This window comes from Aspergillus nomiae (assembly GCF_001204775.2).
Source record: "Aspergillus nomiae NRRL 13137 chromosome Unknown contig00479, whole genome shotgun sequence".
Classification (NCBI taxonomy): Eukaryota; Fungi; Ascomycota; class Eurotiomycetes; order Eurotiales; family Aspergillaceae; genus Aspergillus; species Aspergillus nomiae.
Window position 1 is genome coordinate 1 of NW_015378534.1, and position 23,685 is coordinate 23,685.

A 23,685-nucleotide genomic window follows, 5' to 3' on the forward strand; every position below is an offset into this window, starting at 1 on the left:
GTAAGAACAAGGGTAGTCAAAGATCTCAACTACGGACACAGCGCCTTTCCTTTCCTTTTCTTTTTTTCTTGCGCCCCCATCCACAAAGAGACACTTAGACAATTGCGCCGGAGAAGTTGGTGACGCGATCTACATCACGTCCAGGGGAAGATTTCAACGAATGAACCAAATGGTAACTTGAGCTTCCACAGAACTACTGCACGGAGTTTCCCCAACACCAAACAAGATTGGCGGCTATGCGGATGGTCTGTGAAGGTGGTGTCCACCCGGGGTTGGCGTAAGACGGTTCTTACCATAGTAAGCCATAACTGTGGTGGCCAGAGTGACAACGAAACTTCAGTTGTAGCCCTGTCGGGAGCTTCAATAGACTTTCGCAGATGCATCATGAGAAACTTTGACATCATCTTCAGGACAAGACCCATGCATCAGGCAGGGAAGGGCCGGTCACATATGCAAATAAAAAAGCCAACAATTGCGCTATCAAATCAGTTCTCGCAGCCAGCCAACAGTACTCACACAGTTTAGGGTCATGCCGCAACCAGGTACTGCTCCTTAATGGGCATCTGACGAATGTCACGCAGTAGCTTACCTAGATTTATCACTAGACTTATCACAGAAATCTCTTTATCATGTGTACCTCAAGACCCCAGTTGATGGATGGAGGGGCAAGAATATCCCCCAATCGCCCAATCTGACCGGCCCGTTATCAAAGTCGATAGTCATCGCCAGTCATGTCTCCCGCCTTGCAAGCAGTGTGCCTGGCACCATCCCGAAGGACACTGCGGTAATACTTGACACATGGGCCACCTGCTCCAGTCAGGGTGCCACAGTTTCTGGGCATATGCCTGTCTGACAAAGCCATCAACAAACGAGGAGTACCAATAGGGCTCCGCTAAGGCATATTGGAGAAACTGTAGCCAAGGCTCGCAGACTAGAGGGAATAATCTGCAAGAACCGCATAGCCATCACAGAGATGTTGGCCTTGGTGCCTTGAACGGACCAATACCTGGGGCAGAGGAGCTAAACGCAGTTGGTGATACCTGCAAGACATGAGTGAACTCTTTCCCACCCTCGGAGACAAGGGGGGATCGCACGATAGCACGACACCCTCGGAATTCAGATCAAGTGAGACTATGCGGTTCCTGCCTTATGACGGCCCCATTTGATGGCCATGTTGGTGTGATAATGGCACAGGGTTTCCACTACCGGCTAGTCTAGCGTTCGGCAGTGCAAGAGAGCAAATCTCCGCCTATCGATTTCTCGTGTTCTTCATAACCACCTAAGCTGGAAAGCTCGGTGTCAACTCTAATTGAGTGACAATTGAATTCAGAACGACTGCACCGCATTGCGGCGCTCATCCATTGGGGAGTAGATGATCATTCTATGGTCAACGGCAGTCACATTTGGCCCTCTCAGCCGCTAAGCATCCGCGCCACATAGTGGACGGTCGAGCGATACGGCGCGGAGACAGGGGGCGCTAAATCTGCGACAATTAGCACCTCAAACTGGGAGGGCACGGCCCCAATTTAGCCGCCGTTGGCTTTTGCGCCAGAACATAGTGGATAATCAGAAGCTATTTGGCTCCGAGTGTTTGGGGTTTATCTTGCGGCAACTGGAGGCTCAGAGCACGTGATGATGTTGTGCTGCGGTTTGAGAGCCGCTTGTTCACTTGGGCTCTTTTTCTCTCCTTTTCTCTTCTTTTATTTTATGCTACCAAGCCCATGATCAGAGATCTTTCCAACGATGTTTCTGATTCTTGCAGATTTAACGGGCGTTGCCGAACGTTGTGTTGAAGCACTTATCGCTTACTATGTCCTACCATGGACAAAATGTACTGAATTCGTCCAACTGACATCATTTTGGAAGAGGACCGTACATTTAGTCAGCCAACAAAACAAAACAAACAGACCCCCAGCTTTCATTTCCCCCAATGTGGCTGAAACTTCCCCTTGCTTGGGTAATTTAACTTATCCCTTACCGTTCGCATCCCTTCTAGAAAGCGTCAGGAAAAAGTGTCAGCTCAAGCATGCTGCCAAGCGGGCGAGACTCATTGGTTGGGGTCATGTGCCCTGAATACTAGTAGTCTCTTGATAAGGAATGTGGGAGGCAGAAAACATTCTGTACACCGTCGTCCCTTCTGGGTACGCGGAGTGACCCTCAGCCTATCGATCACCGATAGCAATCCAATAGTCCCGGCACGTTTCTTGGCTTCGCTTCCTGGTTGCTGATCACCCGAGGCTGATTTTTCGGGTCGTATCCGCCCAGATGCTTGTACAAGGGACAACACCTCAGCTTGCACAACGAACGGCCAGCTTCGGCTTGGCAGGTTACTGGGGATTCCCCGGATACTTGAGGGAGCTATGCACATATTGGCGACAACTCACCGGGTCTTTCCTGAGCCAAGAGCCTTGAAGGAAGGGGGGATCTTCCAACAATGACGTTCTCTGCCCCGCCGAGACATGAAAGAATGTTCGAAACATGTGAATTACAGCCTGTCCCGGTCCACCTCGGGGAAGTAGATTGGGATGTTCAACCTCTGTATGGAGTAATCTGGGACTCTCCACTATCTCTGCAAGTGGGATGGACACAGATCGACGTCCCTCCCGGTATCATCCATGAACCTTGTCGACCCCTCTTCCCTTCTGAGGATCTTGGCTGTTTCCCTCTCATGTATAAATAGGTAGCCGAGTCCAACCGAGAAATCTCTTCAGATCAATCTCAAGCCTCTTCTTTCTCTCCTTCAGTCCAAAGCTCTTTCAGTGTTCTAAAGACTTCAAAGCCATCTACTCTTCTATTCTCCCTCTTTCCCAGTCCCAAAAGACTAACCAGATACCAATCTACTTTTCAACATGTATACCTACACTCCTACCCACAAGTTCCTCGTTCTCTCTCCCATTCACTCTGGTCCCATGAATGACCAAGTCGAGAGCAAGGAGCCAACTCAAGTCCGTGAACGCTCCAGCAGCCAGTCTTCCACGACTTCCACCGGATCACAGCTGAGGGGTGTCTTCTCCCCTCTCCCCGGTGGCTTCCTCTACCTGGGACACGAGCAAGACCGGAACTAAATTCTAACGCCACATAAGCTCGCGCACGCCATCCCACTTCACCAATCGCGCTGGACACGATACATCTGCGAGCGACTCGGCCCAAATCCACCCTGCACCGGACGAAGGGAAGGAGCACTAGCGGTTTCATTTCTTTATTGTTTTCAAACATCGTTTCTTTACGAGATGGCTTTTTATCTCCTTGAATGATTCTTTTTACTGTTTCGGTGTTTATCTCACCATATCAATGATACCACACTGCCAGGGGAAAAGGTGGGGGGGAGTGAAGCATAAAGTGAATGTTTGCCAAGGAGATGTTGATATAGTTGCCAAGCCCTGTGCAATGAAATTGAAAATCAATAGGCTGTCCTGCGTTGTTTCCACAGCCAAGCAATAATAGATTCAAGATCGACTTCGTCTATCAACCTGCCAAGATCCCTTGTTTGTATCACGTATACTTCATAAAAAGTAGAGGGGAAAAAAGTACGAAGCTATCTCCCAGGGTCCTCGTTCTCCGTAACCCCAACTAGGCAAAAGCCCGCCGCGGAGTAACTCGAAGAGGGAAAATCACCAACGCTAGGTACCTATCTCAAGCTTACTGTAGCTTACTGAATCTACCAATCAATCCATGCGGATCCTCAGATCCTCATTTTTCAGGAGACACGCACCATCTGTTAATAATCCGCAAGTTACTATTACGATAACCTAAAATTCTAGATTGTCGCCTTTCCCGCGGAAAGACTTACCCCGTCAAGTCAAAACACCCACACTCGCATCGCTTAAACCCGCAAGGGAAAAAGGGAAACAATGAAAAAACGAAAAAAGAAAATTCAACCCGAAATTGCATCATCATCATTATCACTGATAAGCCGAAGCCAACCTGGAGGTGGGGTGTGGGATCGACAACCCCTTCTAGACCAGAGGGATGTCGGTGTAACCCACCCTCGAAATACTATGCAAGAATGCTTTATTTGTTATCGTTACTTTCTTGGCTGTTATGTGTACACCCTTAACTGCATAATCTGGGTGGCACACTATTTTCTACTGTGTGCATACGTACGTCCATAGGCATGCTGTGCTCATCGGTTAGCGCAAGATCAGATGTATCATACTTAGGGTTCCTACTCGCATGTTTGCCAAGATGGGTCTGGAGGTCATGGGATTGGGGCTGAGTAGGACGGAAAATAGCATACTTACTGCAAGATAACATCATAGTTTATTTTTCTTGTTTTCATTTTTTTATTTGTTTGTACTTACTACTTCTTCTCTTTGGGCGAGGAGGATGTTGGAAGATTAGTTAGATTCAGGGTATCGAAGGTTCGAGATCTGTTTCTAATCACAGTCTCAGCAGCTTCATAGAGTCAATTGTTTACAACATTATCTCATTTGCCTTCTCTCCCAGCCACCCCCATGCCAGTAGCTGTGAGACAATAGAAAAGATTCACTATAACTAGCTTTGGTGCTCAGAAAGCTAATACATCTGACAACTCCGCCCACCCAGGATGGTCTTCTTCACTCCAAATGCTCGGGGTAGCAGAGATTGGACTTCATGATAAAAAGTACAAGGGCGTTTCTGAAACGCTTAGCTGGGCCATAAGCCGAGGGCTAGAGGCGCGACGACCGGAAAGCTATATTGACTAGGATCTCTAGATCTTATATAGAGCTCAACCCCTGTTGCTTGTTGTCCGCCCCAACTGTTGGGTCAGTGTAACCCTCGAGCGTTTTCTCTGCTCATCTTGACAGTTCATGTGCAAGAATGTAAAATATACGTATATTCGTTTGAAAGTAACATGTATCAGTAGCTGACCACAGACATGGTGGTTGAGGAGGGACTCACAGGATGACACATTAAGAATATATATAGGAGAAATACTCCTTTTCCTCTCTCTTCTTGTTATAATGATAGCTATTATTATACCTCAGTTGAATTGCATATCCCTCCTGCGATATCACCTAACCTAAGTGTGCCTCATAACTTTGCCGAAGAAGCTTTTTCATAGTAGACTATCCTCTAGACTACATCACTTCGACTGAGGGATATACTACACCCATGTTCTAAATGGCCTCGTAAATCTCTTTAGATGGGGCACTGCTCCTCCTCATCCATGTATCGACCCCTTCTAAGCCTCATTGAACCAGGACTCCACTCTAATAGTTAGATCAAAACTTGGGCATATTTTTCCTTGCTAATAAAAACACTTTGTTATATTATTTGCATGTTTGGAGATTCAATAAGCCTCGGTGGAGAAGACCCAAGATAACAAGAGCCCATTAGATCGCCCAAACCGCTTGCCCCAAACTTGCATGACTCTAAGAATATAGAACCCGAATCACATACCAGTATGTCAAATATACCTTGCTCTTACTCCAACACTATATGAAATGCATCTGGCCACCCCACAACACACACTCATCCACAAACAGTATACACACCAAAGCCAACAACCAACGCTTAAATCTATAAATATCAGCAAACGGCCCGAACATTCAAGATCCCTGTCAATCTGAAGATCCTCTTAGCCGAGATTCTTGGCTGCTCCCCAACGGCCGCGTCCAACAATGGGATTATAAATGAGCCTGAAACAAGCCAAGTATTATCCATTGTGAAAGATTGTTATACACCAACATTGGACACAACGTTAGTTGTACACGTTATTTCCCGTTGTTCTTGTGACTTGCTTCCATTTGTTTGTATGGGGCCAAACACATGCTCCGCCCCGTCCGCCTCGGCGCGTAGTGTTTCAATATAGACGCCGTTGCGAAGTCAGTCAACAGGTATATTATTACTTGAAGATCTATTCATAGATTTCCAATACGGTATTAGGCAGTGTAGGGCCTCCAGGTAGGATTCAGGAAATCTTCCAATTAATATGTTACTGTATTAAAACTAGGCATGGGTGTTTGCCAGTATAGAAGCAGATCAGCGTATATGCCCCAGCTGAATGTACATTCTCAAGCATGAAAGTTGTCACTGATATCAAACAATAGAGAGGTATATCTAAGGTGGGGGGAATGGGGGGCACGACAATGAATCGCATGTGAGAGGTCTCCAATGGCTAGTAAACATATTAAATTACCCTCAAATAGTCCTGCTCAGCTAAGATGTCCGCCATGTCATATCAAAAGCCCCTCTCTTAGGAGGATCGTGACTTGGTAACAGTGAAGACAAGAAGTTAGAAAAGCTGCTCAAGTAAAAAGAAAAATAGGCGGGATCAATTTACAGTCAGGGCTATAATAACAGGGAAAGAAAAAAAAATTGAACAAAGGAACTAAAAAATTTATTCTGACAAAGGAAAAATAAAATAAATAAAATAAAAAGGCTAAACATGGATATGTATGCGGGAACAAAGGTTGCTGGTACAAGAGAGGACAAACCGATAGCTGCAACAGAAGGGGACGAAAGCTGCTGGGTATCATGGGGTATCCAAATAGCCTCTCTGCTCTTTTATTGTTGGGAATCTAAGAGCCTGGTCGACTCGAATCCTCCTTCCAAGTGTGATGTTCGATGGAGATGGGCCTTATTCCATCTTGCGCGTAGAGCTCTAAAGTCCCACGTGGACGACACGGCATCTCGACAACGGGTGGGATGTGTTAAAAGTTGTTGGACATCTTCACATATTCAAATCCCGGAATACAGGGGTGAAGCCAACAACCAGAATAGCCAGTTTGTTTTGATTGGTGTTGCATGGGCACACCAAAATGTTGACATGTTAACCTATCGGGTTGGTTGAAGAGAAATAGAGAAATAAACAAAGATAATCTTGATCTAGCGGTCATCGCCAGCCCTCGACTTCGCTCGTCGACGGAAGAATCCATCACTTTCCTGGCCGCACCAGAGCTGCCAGAGTGGTGTGTTGAATCGCGCTCATACTCATAGGCATCGGCAAATTTCCGATGATTCTTTTGTAGGACACTGGCCCCTCTTGTTGGTCGGGCAACCGACGTAGATTGCCGAGGCGCGCTGTCATATGGGCCATTGTATTCTTCGTAGTAGTTCGGTGTCGAGTGATTGGCGTATTGGTTCCGATAATAGTGATCATTGTCGTTCTGGTACACCTGCTCAGCCGAGTAGGACGCTGGTTGATACGTCGCAGATTGGGTCCCATGCAGCACCGCAAACTGCTCATCAATACGGGCCTGGTAGTTGATGGGCTCATCTTGGACGAAGACCTCATCTGCCGGTGCCCCTTCTGGCATGACTCCTATTGCATCTTGTGTTCCGTGGCTGGTCGCACGTGCACGGGGTCGTAGTTCCCCGGTTGATGGTTTTTGCGGAGCCCGATTATCCGTGGAGCGATCAGCCTGCGACTCTTCATCAGGGGTTTGAGATCTACTCGAAGAAAGACCCTTGAGGGAGAATGACGCCGGCAAGAGGGAGAATCTACGAGGCCGACTCTCGCCACCTGTTTCGCTCGTCTTCCGGTTTGATCCATATTGCATGGATCGCCGTGAATCCATAGACATCCGGGGCATATCGCCACCATAAGGGTCTCTCATACTTGTAGGAGGATAACGTTTGCCACTTTTTTGACGAGCATTTGCCTGTCCACCACGTCCTCCAAAAATGGACCCAGACCGCCCAAACAATTTCTCGCCAATTCCCGAGACAGTATTCGATCTCTTGTGGCCTTTCGGGGGCTCTTGTCGGGGGGTTGTATTGAATTTTGCAGGAAGAGCCTGGGTGCTCGGACGGCCAATCGACACCGCAGCCTGTTGTGAAGGATCCTGAGGGATGGGGTTCGAGATAACATATTGCTTGCTCTTCGGTTGTGCCAGCCGACCATGCGCATTGGTCGCCGCCACAGTGGGAGCCACGGGCTGTCCGTAGGATCCTCGCGACGGTAAACGACCGGTATTGAATGAAGACATGGACGCACCCGTTGTAGGCCGCATAGATTGTGGTTGGGGCATTGTCCCGGCTCCCGTAAGTGCTGTCGAGTCCGAAGTTGAGCGAGGCAAATGCCCAGATGGTGGGCGCTGTGCCTTGGAATCTCCGACTTGTGCGCTTGGCGCCATAGGCGCGCCTTGCTGTACGCCACTGGTAGGTGAGACAGTCTCAGCATCTCGGCTAATTGACCTTGCTCCAGTGGGCGCATGCTCAGCGGTTTCAGCAACACTCGATGGCCCTGCCGTGGTTGATCCCATGCCATCCCCTCTCGTAGTCTGAGACGAAGGAGCAACATATTCGACCTGAACGGTTCTCCGTTTCGTGTCCCGGGTAGTCTTGGAGCTCTCGGCAGGTTGTTCCTGTGAAATATCGCCAGCGTGGTGAACAAGGCCGCCCAGAGAGGGGACTGTGTTTTGATAGGTTTTAGGAGGCTCCCTAACCGACGCACTGCGTCCGAGGGATGGGGCCTCTTTAGGTTGTTCTGCTGGAGGCAACGAATTAACAGGTAAACAGTGTATACGTCCCGAGAGCGCCGTACCATGAGAAACGGTTGTAGTAGCAATATCAGCGACCTTGGTTGTACTGCTAGTTATGTGTGATACAATGTGCGAGTGCTCGTTAAGCCAACTATGCCGTGCAACCTCGAACAGATCTGCTCGCTTCCGCGGATCCGGGACCAATATCCGTCTCAAGAGATCACGGGCATGTGGAGTCACATACTCGGGGAACGTGAGAGGAGTCGTGACGATATACTTATAGAGGAGGTTGATGTTATCACCGTCCGGATTGGCGGGGTCATCATCGAATGGTAGATAACCAGCAAGCATTGCATACTAAGCAAGCGGACATGTTAGCTTCTTCAACGTGTAGGGTGGATTACAAACAAAAAACGCCATCGGTTCAGGTCCTTACCAAGATGACACCGCAGCTCCAAACGTCCACTTTACGCCCGGTATACAGCGAATCGCTAACAACAAGCTCTGGTGCAGCGTAACAGGGACTCCCACAGCTGGTTTGCATCAAATCACCACGCCTTAAGCCCTTGGCATTAGGCTTGTCAAGGCGCATCCTCTTTACAAACTCCTTGTTCGTAAGATTATATTCGATCTCCTCGCCTAGCTCATCTATCGGATCGAAGGTGTTCGCGAAGCCAAAGTCTGTGATGATGATGTTACGATTTCGATCCAGCAGTAAGTTTTCCAGCTTTAAGTCTCGATGGACAATGCCCTTTTTGTGGAGGTAACCAACTCCAGATACCAACTGCGCAAAGAGACGCCGAGCTGCATTGTCTTTGAGATACCGGTTATTCAAGATATGATCGAAAAGTTCGCCCCCAGACGCATATTCCATGATGATACCGATGTGCTTATCAGTCTCCACCATCTCGTGTAATCGGACGATGTTGGGATGGGAAAGATCGCGTAAGATCGAAATTTCCCGGTAAATCTTGGGCAGCCGGCTGGGGTTCGATCCGAGAGACTCCCTCCGTATTAGCTTGATAGCCACTTGGATACTGCCATCCCTCTTCCATCCCAGCTTCACTTTCCCGAACTCACCCTCTCCCAGTGTTTGTCCTAAAATGTACTGACCGAATGTTGTCTCTTTCCGCTTATTTGAATTCTCGTTGTAATCATGCCGACTCCGCAGCCCGCCGCGACCTCCATCATCTACGCCGTCACTACCCACCAAGCCCAGCCCAGGGGTCGGAGTACCATCAGTCGACGGTGATACCGATGTACCAGATTGTCGGACCTGTTCTCGCTCGACGTCCACCGACGGGTCGCTTACCATGACTTGATTGATCAATGTGCTCGATTCCTTGACCAAGGCCCCTTGGCCCGGCAATGCCTCCGTGGGGTTTTCCGAGCGCATGGGCGCAGAAGACGAAGCTGCCTGGCTTCGACTGTTCACCCCTCCCACCCCTCCGGACTGGTCTTCGGACGTTCTCGGGGCTGGTCGCCGGGACCGTGAGTCCTCTCTTCTCTTTTCGCGGTGGTTTGCGCTCCGCTCGTCGCCTTTGCTCTTCCCTTGGCGCGATCCTGGGACTCTCTCGCTTGAGCCGTGACTCCGCTGCGTTGAAGACGTTCTCGGTGGTGGAACGGGCGGTGCACCGAGAAGGTCCGGGTATATTGGGGATCGGTGGTTGTTCTGGGTGGGCGCAGGCGCCGCCGAGGTCAGGGCTGGGGATGCATGAGCGGTGTGTGGCAAGGACTGCGATTGGAGGTCGTTCATAGCCGAGAAACCTGTCGTGGCCAGGACAGAGAATAGCTGCTGATAACTTAGCGCACTGTTCATGATACCTCCGAATGTGTGATTTGACGGTCACGGCTACTGCATCGACCCGGAGTGGGGATTTGAATAATGACGTGACGCATAACTGAAGTGTGAGGCTGATACAAAATTCTGACGGGAATGTAAAGTAGTAATAGTGGTGGGGTGGGCTGTTGTGAAATGAGGAACCGTTTGCATAGCAGGCGACATACCTCGTTTAATCAAGGCGCCGCAGTGGCTAAGGGGAAATGATACTGCGTTTCCGAGACAGCTTCTCCGAGCGCGTACACAGAGTTTTGAGTGACCACTTCACTTTGATTGACCAATTGCGATCGGCGGTTGGAAGTTGATATATCAAAGCCCTCCAGAGGGTTGTGTGATTTTTCTTTTTCTGTTTCTTTCTTTCTTTCTTTCTTTCTTTTTTTTTTTTTGTGTAAAAAAGGCCTGCCCGCTAGATTCGAGTGCTAGCTGCTGGTCCGTTCGGTCGGGCACCTAAGCTATTGTTTAAGTTAGTTCAACGATGGTCGGAGCAACCGATAAGGGGTGTCAAGGGTGACCACTGACAACCACCAGCGAAACAATTCAAAATGATATCACAGGCAAAAGCAATCCAAGTAATTGTTGGTATTTCGAGGACACCAGGTCAATAGTCCAACGGCCAACAGAGGCAACGAAAGCACACGCGTAAAGAGGACCGATCGATTGATGGCCTTCCAACGTTTTCCTTTTCTCATCAAATGTTTATAGAAATTTTGTTTTCTTACCCACAAAGCCAGACGAGTAGGGTATATCTGCACTGCAGAGTTGCCTCTCGTAATTCACCTCTCTCCACGACTATCTACTACCCAGTTGGGTAATACAGTTAAGAGTGGGTTGCGGCTCGAAAGAATGTGAGAACTCCGGAGACGAGACCGACAAACGCGGGCGGAGAAGCAGCCTCGGGAGACGCGATTTCAACCACCACGAGCCCACTTCTCGTTCCTACTGAGTCGAGGTTGGCGCGAAAGTTCTCTTTCCACAGCGCTTCACCGGCTCAACACTGCTGGACGAATTGACAAGGCAGAGTGTAGGCTGTGACGAGAAGCATGATCGATTTGAAGGAAAAGAATTAAAGAAGAAGCAAGAGGGGTGGTCGTTGGTGGAGGTCGACCCTCTGTGATCCGGAGAGCGGACAGGGGGGCGGCGCGAGGGGAGATGAAGAGCTCGGCGGGAAGTGAACCAAACCCCAAAAAAGAACGGGTCGCGGGAGAGGATGGACCTCGACAGGGTGAAATAATTGACACCCAAGGGAGGAGCGATAAAACCAGGGGAAAAAAAATATAAAGAAAGAAAGAAAGAAGGGGAGAACAAGAAAAAAGAAAATGGTAGGAAATGGTAGGAAAAGGTAAACGAAGAAAGGATGATGGTTGGGAGGGAAGGGAAAGAAAGAGTAAGCCCGTGAAAAAGAAAGAGTAAGAGTATGAGTTGGAGCTCTGGATACCCTCTTTTTCGATTTTTCTTTTTCTTTTTCTTTAGTTTTTATTTTTTTTTTGGCCTTTCCGGACCAGTTACCAGTACTAGCTTAAGGTACCTACTAGAGGTAGTAGTAGTAGTACTGGTACCTGACTTACTTTCCAACTAGGAACTAGAACCAAAGTAGACTACGTTGCTTTGCTGGCTGGGGCAAAAAAAAAAAAAAAAAGAAAAGAAAAGAAAAGAAAAAAAATAAAAATAAAAAGAATAAGTCAGTCACTCCCAGCGGTCAATGGGTCCAACAATTAACCAACGACTTATATTAACCATGATTATGACATTGTTTGAAAGTCCATATAATTATTAAAGTCATGCCAGTAATTGTGATAAACCGGAAGAGATAGTTCTCAATCTCCGGGCCTTAGATATGGACCAGTATCTTTTCGAATGCCGTTCCTGGAATAGTTGAGTGGATAATGTAGGATAATCCACTTCCTGTTTCTCTGGTTCTCGAGAGTCAAGGTTCCCGAAAGCAAACATGACCTGATCGCCTATTATTCTCAAAGGCCTGAACGTGTTCTTGTCCATTACCTTGATGGGTTGGGAAAAGTATAGACGCTAATCCAAAGATAATAATAGCGATTAATACCTGGGGTATTGTCTATCAGTAATTGTTACATCCTGAAGCATGAACGCATCCTAATAACCGTTACCTATCAACAGGTCCAAGATGGGGAACTAGTAGGTACCACTATATCCACCCTACTGCATCCACAACGTACGTGCGATTACAGGAATACTATGTAGCCCTCGTACATCACACACGCGATTGAGACACATATCACCTCCACCCACAACGATGTTTTTTGTTTCTTTTAAAGAGAACCATAATCTAGATTCCGACTTGTGTTTTCAATTAGACCGACCAAGGGAAATGAGGGTTGCCAAGTCATCAGGGGTAAAGCGAACCACTGTTTCATCTCCCGGGACGGCAAGTTCACTAGAGCCTCTGGGGCGAGCCGATCGTCATCTTGAAGCGCCAGTGCGAAAACTCCGCCGTTGTTGATTGGTCCTTGAGACGGGGTTACCTGTTCGGAGCTCTCCGTACCCTTGCCCCTTCTAACCCAGGGATTTATTGTGGTTGATGTTGATTTGCATGTTTCTTGTGTTTCTCAACTGACTTTGAGTCTCCTGCTATTCTACTTTACCTTAATGAGCAAACGGCAAGCCCAGTCAAACAGTCTCTATGACAACAGACCAACCCCCTTAACCCCCAGCCTCCACTCCGGCCTCAACCATGGTAGGGGTGTCACTGACCCAGAGTTCTGCCCACCAATTGTGCTTGAATGAATGGTTAACTAATCGGAATCCTGATGTTCTCGTGAGCTTAAATTCTATATCCCTTGGTTTATCGATCATATTTTCGATCTATCTTATCATCATTCTTTACGTCCCGCATTCCAGAGCAGATCTCCATTGTCCTGGGTTTAAGGTTCCCTGTCATAATCCAGCATAGCCTTTAGCTCGGTGAATGAAATTTACACTAGTAGTGCAGTAATGCATAAGTATTATACTGCGGATGTGTTCAACAGTGAGGTATAGCATATACAGCACTAGGCTCCTCCAGCAAGGACATCCCAGCATTCAAATAATTCATTCCAATAAAGGAGGTAGATAGCGAGGTACACGCAAAGCATATACTCGGAGAGATTCGTCATCAACAGACCATCGTACAGTCTTCTTTTCTTTCCCATTCTCAACTCGACTAGATTAATTACAATCCAGGGCAATCTCGGATTAGCCGACCCTTTAACCTTCGCCGCTAGGATCGCCCTACGGGCAATGGATAAATACTATTGAAGCTGCGGTTACTGAGCACTCACACGGGACCCTCATAGAAGCGGCCGGGACCCAATATCAGTTATTCAAAGCAGCTCGTGGAATAACGCTACAGCTAAACAGTCCTATTTAGGGAGATTCATGTTCTATCGTACAAGCTAGAGCCATTCTCTGAATTGACCACTGAATTGTTTTTGGTCATCTTGATATACAAGTATAAGATCTTTGAACCCGCCGCATGGGGTTGCACAGTGATTAAGCCTCATTCGTATACATAGTTAAGCGTATCCAATCGCTCGAACTCGTATGTACGTGATACTTTATACCAGTGCATTCTTTCCCCTTACTGGTGTTCTCCTTTTGTCCTTCGATCTCTTCTTATTCTCCATGGACTTCTTCCACGACATATTGTCCACACTACCTTCCTTGCACCGTTGGTCCTGTAGAGCTCCCGCCTTTGCCGGGCGCTAGTCAACCAAACCACGAGATGGTCACAGATCGCATAACTGACTGTAGGAAAGGACTGTCTTATAGTGACGGTCCCAGCAAAGCCAACTGAAACGCCGAGGCAAATATGCAGAGCTGTAGAAGGATCAGAATACGTGGCAGGATTTTACATACCAAGCAGAGTCTACGAATATCCTTGTGATGCTAAATCTTCGGTAAGAGAGCTGGAGGTATTTTAATTCATGTACACTAGTCATAGTAGTGTACTGAATCGGGAAGCTATTGCTTTATTAGACTATCTCGTGTACCAGGTAGAGCCAAAGAACGTAATTCGGACTGCTGGGCAGGCGGCGGACGTTGGGAAGGATTTACACCTGTAACGTTGGCAAAGAAATAGAAAAGGATGGGGATGGATGTTTTCATGCCAAGACAGTTTCGGAGATTCAGATGAATAATACGATACTCACCTGGTAGGATAAAAAGCATCTGTTTATAGGTGGATTATCCATGCTAGACATCGGGTCCTTACATAATTATCCTTCGAGGGCTAGGATCATGGATGGTTTTCTAAGTATTGCAGTTCTTTGAGGACACTTCAGAATTTCCCACCATAGCATAATACTTGCAGTCCTTTCAGTAAAGAAACGTTCTTGCCATGCTTACTGCAGAAGCTAAACAAATACAAAAATAACTATAATAGCCGTCCATCTGAGGGGTGGCACGTCTATCAGTTCTGCTTTTTGCCAACAAATTATGGTTCTACTCGGAATATTGGCTGAATATTTGGACTATATAGCAACAGCCCTACTGCGGAGAAGGTTTCTTCTTACGTAGCTTAGTATTGGAGGTATCCACCCAGTTAGTAGATAGGCGAGACTGAGATATCTAGAGTAGGTATTTGACAATTGATAGGTAGGCGGGAGAGTGGGCCTTGATCAAGGCAACCCACTCTCCACACGACAGGGCAAAGCGAAGAAGACAGATTCAGAAAACTTTTTATGTTCAATGCTTAAAACGGATAGTCCTTTTTGAATATCTAGTATGACTCTTTGCCCCGGAGCATAAGGTACCTTCCATAATAGATATGTAAAGGAATTTCAATTCTAGATATTAAGTCCTGTAACTGACATAAGCTCCGAGCGACAACAAAATCATGAAAAGATGATCACAGGATTTAGCTCCAAATCTTGAGGAACAAGACTAAGAAAAGAAAACAATAGAAAGCCGAGAATTATACCAAAATCCCTGCATTTATTCAGTTTTTGCCCCTTGACATGCTTATTCCACCGAGCGACGTTGTGTTCGGGGCACCATAGGCGGGCGGCGGTGTAGGGGTCGGAGATGGACGTCTTGCAACGGGATCACGTCCACCTGATCCTGAGGTTCTATTGCTCCGACCTCCTGCAGCCGGGGGCGCCTCTCCGCCGTCACCACTACCGACCACAACTTGCTTTCCGTTGCGCATGTGACCGACAACCATACCCTTGGCTACTGACTTCAGGACTGCCTTACGGCTGACCCCCGTTGCATCAATGTAGACTAGTCCCACATTCTTCACACCCCCAGTCAAATCGCTCGCCACAGTGCCAGCCTCAGCTCCATACCGATGCCCGATCATCGTACTGGCAGCAGCAGAGCCATGGGTTAGTACGGTGCGGGCACTCTGCTCAATACCGTCTGCCAGTGTCGAGAATGCGATCATTGATTTGTTTAGTATGCCCGGCTTGTATTCGCCGTTCACTCCCTTGTCGCCCTTGCGCTTTGCATCCGGGTTACGACGGGTTAATGAAGCCCCGAAGTTCTGCGCAACCTTACCGACCTGGCCAACAGTCTTGGCCGAGAGGCCGGCGGCACCATGAGTGAAATTCCCAACTTTACGGACCTTGAGTGGGTTGCCTCAGAGAAAGTCATTGGCTTAGGGTTAGGTTTGGTCTTCTTGGTAAAGGTTTCGGCTCCGCTAGTCATCATATTGGCAACATATGAAGAACCAGTCACGATCAGACGAGAGGCAGTAGCAGAAGTTTGGACCAGTGTTGAGTTCTTATATGCAGGGTGTCGGGCCATCTGCAAGTATTCCTCAGACACGTTACTGATGCTGACTTTGTTGCCTTCGCCTTCTGCAGGAAGTTCTACCTCCACCGGCCCTAGGGAAAGTTAACCATGAATCACGCCTACAGAGAACAAGGCCAACTTACTCTTAGAGCCAGGTTTTACGCCAGGTTTCTCAACCACATCATACCCTTCCATTTCACCAACAACACTGCCATCCTCTTCATCAACGAGCACTATCCGCCCATGAGGGTCCTTCTGATCAGGACTCGTGGACGAGACATAACCTGCACCTGGTGCAAAATCTGCTGGGTTGTACGGAGCATGCTCTTTCGGTGGGGCTGCACGCTCGAGGAATGCGGTACATTGTGCCAGAATCGTTTCAAATGTATCCACATCTTCCTGAGATACCTTATCAGGGCTACTCCCAATGGCGGGAAATTGTATGCGGATGAACGCGCCTGCATCTGGACCCAAATCCCAGCGAGGGATCAAATAGCTGTTCGGTGGCTGGTGATAGATCTGTGTAGAGGCCGGAAGTGCTAGATCCAACTCTGGAGGGAGATGAAGATGAAGATAGAAATCTTCTTCTGCTGGTCCATCATGAGAGCTCTGAGGTGTAGAAGCACTGGTCGGAACCATTAAAAGGGAAAGGGTTTGAGGCCCCGATGGGGTGAGCTCGGATTCCTCGCCATTTTGGATATGGAAAGCAGTTATGTTGTTGACGCTGTAGAGAAGGCGAGGGTCATGAGCGGTACCCGACATGATATCGATAGAGTCTGAGATAAAGTTGACGGTACCCCTGTTTATTACCCAAAGCGGGGAACTGTTGATACTGCGGGGAAGATGGAACAGTCGCTAAGTGTAAAAAGACGGAATCTTTGTGTGATTGTCTCTAGACAAGAAGTCACTGAGGGTAACGCAGCTGTACAAGAGATAGTAAAAATGTATTCAATCTCTGAGAAAGTCAGAGGCAGTAGTAATATATCCGTCAAGAGAAGTCTTGGTCTTGCTGGAGGGGCATCGTCATAGCCAATGACGTTGTCAAAGTGACCCTGTACTCTGGATTAGATAAGCATTGGGTCACCCCTTTTCCCCCTTTTGGATCTCAGCATTGCTGCGCCACATGATCATCAAGAATACACCGCCACAGTTTCGATCGTCTTTTGCTATGTGTGGCTTGAACCAGATGAAAATAAACTTCACCCGCAATTTGCATGTGAACACTTCGTCTCTGTTGAGATATTGCTGAATATTCTGCATCTGTTGTTCGCTGGATATTAGTCTTGCTGGTCGGGGATTCTTCCGCAAACCAAAGACGCGATCTTTCCCAACAACACCACTTAGTTACTAGGCAGTGCTATTTCAGTCACAAGCTCCAATTTTCTAGTATTAGTGGCGCTTAACATCAGCTCTTGAGACACGGATATCTTGGCATCAAATGGTGTCTTTTCAGATCCTGTCTGACCTCCATCTAGAAGCCCCCGAGGCGTATGATTTGTTTGACATCGCTCCCAAAGCTCCCTACCTAGCACTTCTGGGCGATATCGGCAATGTCAAGGACGATGGTTTGTTTATCTTTCTTGAAGCTCAGCTTCAAAAGTTTCAGATTGTCTTTTTCCTCTTAGGAAACCACGAACCATACCACTCTAATTGGACGGCTGCAAGGGAAATAATGCAAAACTTTTCTAAGACCATTATTCAAAAACGAACGCAAGAGGGTCAGCAGCTGGGGGAGTTTGTGTTCATGGATCAGACACGCTACGATATCTCCCCTCATATTACCGTTCTGGGCTGCATACTATATTCCAGAGTCCTCAAGAGCCAAGAAACTCATGTTAGCTTTGGCCTTAACGATTTTTATCTCATTGAGGATTGGACTGTCGATGCCCATTGCGCCGCCCATGAGGCTGACCGAACATGGCTTAACGATCAGGTTTCTCGGATTGTGAAGTCGGAACCGCGTCGCAAGATAGTGATATTTAGTCATCATAGTCCAACCCTTGCGGCAGCGGCTGTTGACCCCGTGCATGCCAACAGCCCTTTGTCTTCAGGGTTCGCAACGGACATCGCAGAAGAACCATGTTGGAAGAATGCCCAAGTGTGTCTGTGGGCATTTGGACATACGCACTACAATTGCGATTTCATAGACGACAAGACTGGGAAACGACTCGTGGCGAATCAGAGGGGGTACTACTTCGCTCAGTCGAAGGCGTTCGATCCGGATAAAGTGGTCAGTGTTCAGTAAATGGGGTAGATCATGACACGAAACTAAGATCATCGGAAGATCATCTTTATTCCGTAGTAAAGCGAAATTGATAATGTAGAGGAAATCCTGGTACCGCGGGCCGTTGAAAATACTCCGGAGTAAGGCCGCCGGCAAACCATGGGGAAGCAAGCTTGCTGGAACGACTACTCGACAGCCGTGGTTAACCGAGGCTCGTCTTCGGAGCCCTCGTGATTCCGCTCCAACACCATCTTTCTTCCCCAGCTCACTTCTCCTCTCTTTTCTCTTCCCCCTCTTTTCTGTGCAGTCAAGCATTTGATTCCGTGCCTTTAGCTTAACTTACCTATTTCAGTCCCCTGCAATGGCGTCTATTACCCGCTCGTTGCGGCCTCTGTGCCGCACTACTACTCCCTTCCGCATGGCCGCAAGACGGCCACTGCCCTCTCATTTAGCTCGGAGGTGTGTTTCTCCAGTAGTTCGCTCACTACTGCTTTGCCAAATAGCGTAGACTCATATAATGAATGTGCATGTACTCATCACTGACTACCATTGATTGAACAGTACCCATGCATTCTCTACCACATCCCGCCGGCGGGATGTCGACTTGTCCAGTCTGACACCAACCCCGATCACCCTTCTTTCCGAAACAGAGTCGATGATGGCCGACACAGTGTCAAAGTTCGCTCAGGAGCAGATTGGACCTAAGGTCCGAGACATGGATGAGGCGGAAGCCATGGACCCCGCCATTGTCGAGCAGCTGTTCGAGCAAGGCTGATGAGTATTGAGGTCCCCGAGGAATACGGTGGAGCCGGCATGAACTTCACATCCGCTATCGTGGCGATTGAGGAATTGGCAAGGATTGACCCTAGCGTCAGTGTCATGGTCGATGTCCATAACACACTTGTAAACACGGCTATCATGAAATACGGTGATGCCCAGGCCAGACGGACGTGGTTGCCCAAGCTAGCTACGGGCACTGTTGGCTCATTCTGTCTCTCTGAGCCTGCATCTGGATCAGACGCGTTCGCTCTGCAGACCAAGGCCGAGAAGCTTTCCGATGGATATAAGCTGAATGGTTCGAAGATGTGGATCACCAACGCTATGGAGTCTGGTGTATTCATCGTCTTCGCCAACCTTGACCCCAGCCAAGGGTACAAGGGTATTACAGCCTTTATTGTCGAGAAGGACACACCCGGGTTCTCTATTGCCAAGAAGGAGAAGAAGCTGGGCATCCGCGCCAGCAGCACCTGCGTGCTCAACTTCGACGACGTGGTGATTCCCAAGAGCAACCTCCTCGGTGAAGAAGGACAGGGCTACAAGTATGCCATCAGCGTCCTTAATGAGGGTCGCATTGGTATTGCTGCTCAGATGACCGGTTTGGCACTGGGCGCCTGGGAGAACGCTGCTCGGTAAGGACAGCCCGGACATATTTTTTTTCCCCCATCATGCCGAAGAATCTTCACTAACTATTGACGACAGCTATGTCTGGAATGACCGCCGCCAGTTTGGCCAGCTCATTGGAACCTTCCAAGGCATGCAGCATCAGTTGGCACAGGCCTACACCGAAATTGCTGCAGCGCGTGCTCTAGTCTATAATGCCGCACGCAAGAAGGAAGCAGGTCAAGATTTCGTCCATGACGCCGCGATGGCCAAGCTCTATGCCTCCCAGGTTGCAGGCCGCGTATCCGGCTCTGCAGTTGAATGGATGGGCGGAATGGGCTTTGTGCGTGAGGGCATCGCAGAGAAGATGTTCCGTGATAGCAAGATCGGCGCTATCTACGAAGGAACCAGCAATATTCAGCTGCAGACCATCGCGAAACTTCTGCAGAAGCAGTATACTAACTAAAACTCACTAAATATGAAGCCTTATTATTCTATTGGTGTTGCTAGATAACTGGCGTACGTTCTTGAGGGATGTAGTCACTTGATGACCGCAAGCTCCATGGTATGCCCCTGCTGATCTTAGAGTTATGAACAATTTGTATGATAAACTAGCATTTGATTTTGAAAACCGCGTTAAACATTCTATTTATAAACAGACTTTTGCTGTAGAATGATGTGATAGGTTTAATCTGTTAAATCGAATCCCCCTTCGATAAGGCCGGACATACTACTCTATCCCTTACATTAAACTCGGCCTTAGGTGGGGTGCAAGGCGTCAGCACCGGGACAAATGCCGAAGAAATATACGGAGTACTGTATAATTCATTTCGTCGTTGCAGATCTCATACCGTGTTCTAGAGAAGCTCGGGAAACCTAGTACGTATTCAAGGTATCATGCATGCCCAAGAGCCATTCACTGCAACACAGAACATATTCATTGCAAAACTTCGTAACGTAAATGGTTCGGTAGTTATCATCATTAATCATTTCCGTCAGGTGGGCGACTGATCGGTTTCTAGGTATTATACTCCAGGCTATTACTATTATAATAGGGAAAAGGTAGCCCGCTATAGAGTGGGATGTTGAGTTGAGATGAACCCATAGCGATAATGAGCAAAGTACCGTGCAAGGGGCCTTGCTTTGGGGCCGATAGTAGAAAAGAGAAATATTTACCATGACAAGGTGGATAAGACCAGCGTACGCACTGCTGCCCCATGGACGGGTTGGTGTAGAGGGTCGAATATTTGCTTCGTGCCTGAACTGCACGGACATTCTCGTCGCGTACTGGATACCAGTATTAAATTTGTGTATCGACATTTAGGCCACAATGAAGAAATATCACCTTTAATGACCACTTGCCAGCGGAATCACTGTCGACGAGTCCAGTCATAACCGTAATCGTTTCTTGGGGGCTGTTCCGGGGCTTGTTGATACTGTTGCGCGGCGTGAATCACAGGGTATCCACGAAGTTCCCGTTCTGACGGTATAGTTGGCACAGACATTGAGCGTTGACTTGTCGCACATTGCACGTGTTGAGGGTTGTGCGGATGCTCCCCTCGGCGCACTTGGTTGGGACCCCCTCCTGGGTACAAGTGTGAATATGAGTGGAAACCGGGCTCAGTAGGATGGCCGGTGGGGGTATTGAAGCTAGCTTGGGGTGCTGCAACAGGCATCGGATTCGACGTTTGTAACTGGCCTTCGAATATAAAAGGTTCTACCCTGTTCGTATAATCTGCATCTGACGATTCACAGATAGATGGTGACCCTGTGGAACCGTACTGTTGCCAGTCAGGCACAACGGAGACTTGACTGGAGGTTGAAAGAGCCGATGGAGTCCTGGAAACTGGATTTACACTCAAGGGCTCTGTGAATTGAGAAGGAAGTACTGGCCCAGAAGGGGTATTGTATGAGCCCTCGCCTGCTTCAGAAACAGTCAGTCATGGTCGCATTGCAACCGCGCCACATGACAAGCGGTAAGGACGATGTCACACACCTGGGCTTGAATAGGCTTGTCCGCTTCTTACCAAGGCTAGTTGTTGCTTTAAAGCCCTGATCTCGTTTTCTAAAGCAGTATTTCTTCGGACGACATGATCATATTGTTCCCCTTTTGATTTTAACTCCGCTACTTGGTGCTCCAGACGTTCGATGTGCTCCTTTGTCCGCTGACGAATAGTCCTTTGGGCCTCCCGATCGTTGGCGCGCTTCCTTTCGAGTTGTTCTGCCGAGAGAGACGTCACCTTTCGCGTCCCAGCACGAGACTCTCGTTTTTTAGGCTGGGGGTCTGGGTTGGAAGCCATCATGTGCTTGCTATAGTAATCGACAGAGTGTCTGAGGGAGGGGGGTGGCGCGTCCTTGAGGGGTGACAGGCATAAACATCGAAGAGATGAATGTGATACATCCCAGTTTCTAGGGCGGGCTACAGGGATCGAATCATCCAGGACCTCAGGATGCGACTGGTTGTGCCATATGCGTGGATCGCACTAAAATATGGTGTGCATGCCCAAGCGAACGAGGGAGGAACCACTTGATAGAAAGCGGGTGGATAGAGGAAAGTTGTATCCTTCGTTTTGTGACGGCCACGAAAAAAAGGCTCGTTCTTGCGGGGAGGTGAGCCCGCAAAGCCTCATCTGGCCGGGTACTTTTGGAACTAGGCACATTGTGGCCCTAAAATACCTAATAGCTTGGGTCTCCAGATTGTCGCTAAGAGTAAGGGTCGATTCCCGAGCAGATGAGCTCCCAACAATAAAACCCCCTGTTCAACAACGGTCCCTCTGCCGTGAAGAACGCCAATGGGCGTGCGCAGAGGACAGAAAACCCTGTGAGAGGGGGCGTCGATTACGACGGGCGTAGCGCCTTTCCTCCAACAAGTTATTACTATGGGTCTGGCGCGATGCTATGTGCATTTTCCGGCCCTCCCGGCCTACAAGTTCTGCTCTAATTTGCAATTAGCAATCCCCCGGCACCCTTACCTACTACCCTAGCTAATAGACGGGGTTGCTTGACGCTGGAGTCTTTCTGATAGGCCGGAGCCAGTCATGCATAATGATACTGGGCCGCGCTACCAATGTATCGAACTGGGCTGGCTGGCGTTGCCTCTAGATAGAACCTCGGGCTTCTTGAAATTTTATCGAGCCGATGGCCGTACAGACAGAATCTATCAACAGGTGGACCCTAGGAACCCCAGGCCACATGGTGAGACCGGCTAAATCCCCTAAGAAAATCCAGAGCCACAGAAAACTTCGAGATCGTCTCGAACAGTGAATTTTATCGGCATTTGAAACATTCGAAACCGTAAATGACGGTTCAGCTCTTGCCACTTTTGCGAAAAGAGGAAGGAGTCTGCCATAACTTGGCGTAAGGGTTTCCCACACTGGAGCCCACTTGCCCACGAGGTGTGGAATGCATCCGAAACGATCATCAGCCCTTTATTTGAAAAGAGCGAGTGATTCCTGGGATCTGCCGGTCTTGGCGATTGCCAGATGAACGAGAAGCTCTTTGGTCAATAAGATTAAACGAAACGTACGTCATCCATCTTAGCGCCACAACCCAGATCACTTTTCTATGCCCAACATGGAAAGCCGTATCCAACTTGAGCGTGGGTGTAAGCCTCTCAGATCTTGGACGGAGCCTTTGAAACCATGGGTGGTGCTGACCACGAGGTAGGTAGATCGACTCCACTTGCGAATGGGCTCGTTCAAGTCTAACTACGATTCGTTGGGCCGAAGCGGAAAAGATTCGGAGGGTCCATAGAAGTTGCCAGCTTATCGAGAAGCGGCAGATGTTTGTTGGGCCAACAAGATCGCGAGAGTTAAGTTAATAAGAAATCGCCTTTAGTTAGTACTGGGGAGAATGTCCAAGGGAGGGGGGAAACGAAGGGGTGGTCAGGGAAAAAAAAAAAGAAAAAAGAAAAGAAAAAAGAAAAAAGAAAAAAGAAAATCCCATTTCTCTTTTTGGGTGCGGCGCAGTCAACAAGCCTAGACGATGCATGATGCACCCACAAGTTTCCCTACGACGGTTAGTAGTCTAGAATTCATAATGGATGGAGTACATTAAAAGATCCCACCTATTTCTTTTTCCTCTTTCCT

At 48.3% G+C, this 23,685-nt stretch overlaps 5 protein-coding genes across 5 annotated transcripts; 2 read left to right on the forward strand and 3 right to left on the reverse strand.

The window, feature by feature from the left end:
• Positions 1–2,849: 2,849 nt before the first annotated feature.
• ANOM_011305 (uncharacterized protein) lies at positions 2,850–3,065 on the forward strand (the record flags this gene model as incomplete). Its single annotated transcript, XM_015556561.1, has 1 exon — positions 2,850–3,065. One exon carries the CDS (start codon positions 2,850–2,852, stop codon positions 3,063–3,065), a length of 216 nt encoding a protein of 71 aa, XP_015402130.1.
• Positions 3,066–6,635: 3,570 nt separating this feature from the next.
• On the reverse strand, positions 6,636–10,227 carry ANOM_011306 (putative serine/threonine protein kinase (Kin4); the record flags this gene model as incomplete). Its single annotated transcript, XM_015556562.1, has 2 exons — positions 6,636–8,765; positions 8,845–10,227. The coding sequence occupies 2 exons, from the start codon at positions 10,225–10,227 to the stop codon at positions 6,636–6,638; spliced, it is 3,513 nt and encodes a 1,170-aa protein (XP_015402128.1).
• A 4,969-nt stretch (positions 10,228–15,196) lies between these two features.
• On the reverse strand, positions 15,197–16,755 carry ANOM_011307 (senescence-associated domain-containing protein; the record flags this gene model as incomplete). The annotated part of the gene is made up of 3 exons (XM_015556563.1): positions 15,197–15,837; positions 15,930–16,085; positions 16,137–16,755. The coding sequence occupies 3 exons, from the start codon at positions 16,753–16,755 to the stop codon at positions 15,197–15,199; spliced, it is 1,416 nt and encodes a 471-aa protein (XP_015402129.1).
• Positions 16,756–17,431: 676 nt separating this feature from the next.
• Positions 17,432–20,206, forward strand: ANOM_011308 (uncharacterized protein; the record flags this gene model as incomplete). Its single annotated transcript, XM_015556564.1, has 5 exons — positions 17,432–18,223; positions 18,570–18,676; positions 18,779–18,923; positions 19,004–19,626; positions 19,697–20,206. The coding sequence occupies 5 exons, from the start codon at positions 17,432–17,434 to the stop codon at positions 20,061–20,063; spliced, it is 2,034 nt and encodes a 677-aa protein (XP_015402131.1). The 3' UTR covers positions 20,064–20,206.
• Positions 20,207–20,512: 306 nt separating this feature from the next.
• ANOM_011309 (bZIP transcription factor) lies at positions 20,513–22,021 on the reverse strand (the record flags this gene model as incomplete). The annotated part of the gene is made up of 2 exons (XM_015556565.1): positions 20,513–21,521; positions 21,594–22,021. Coding segments are annotated over 2 exons (927 nt in total), but the record flags the coding sequence as incomplete, so codon positions are not given.
• Between the last annotated feature and the right edge of the window lie 1,664 nt (positions 22,022–23,685).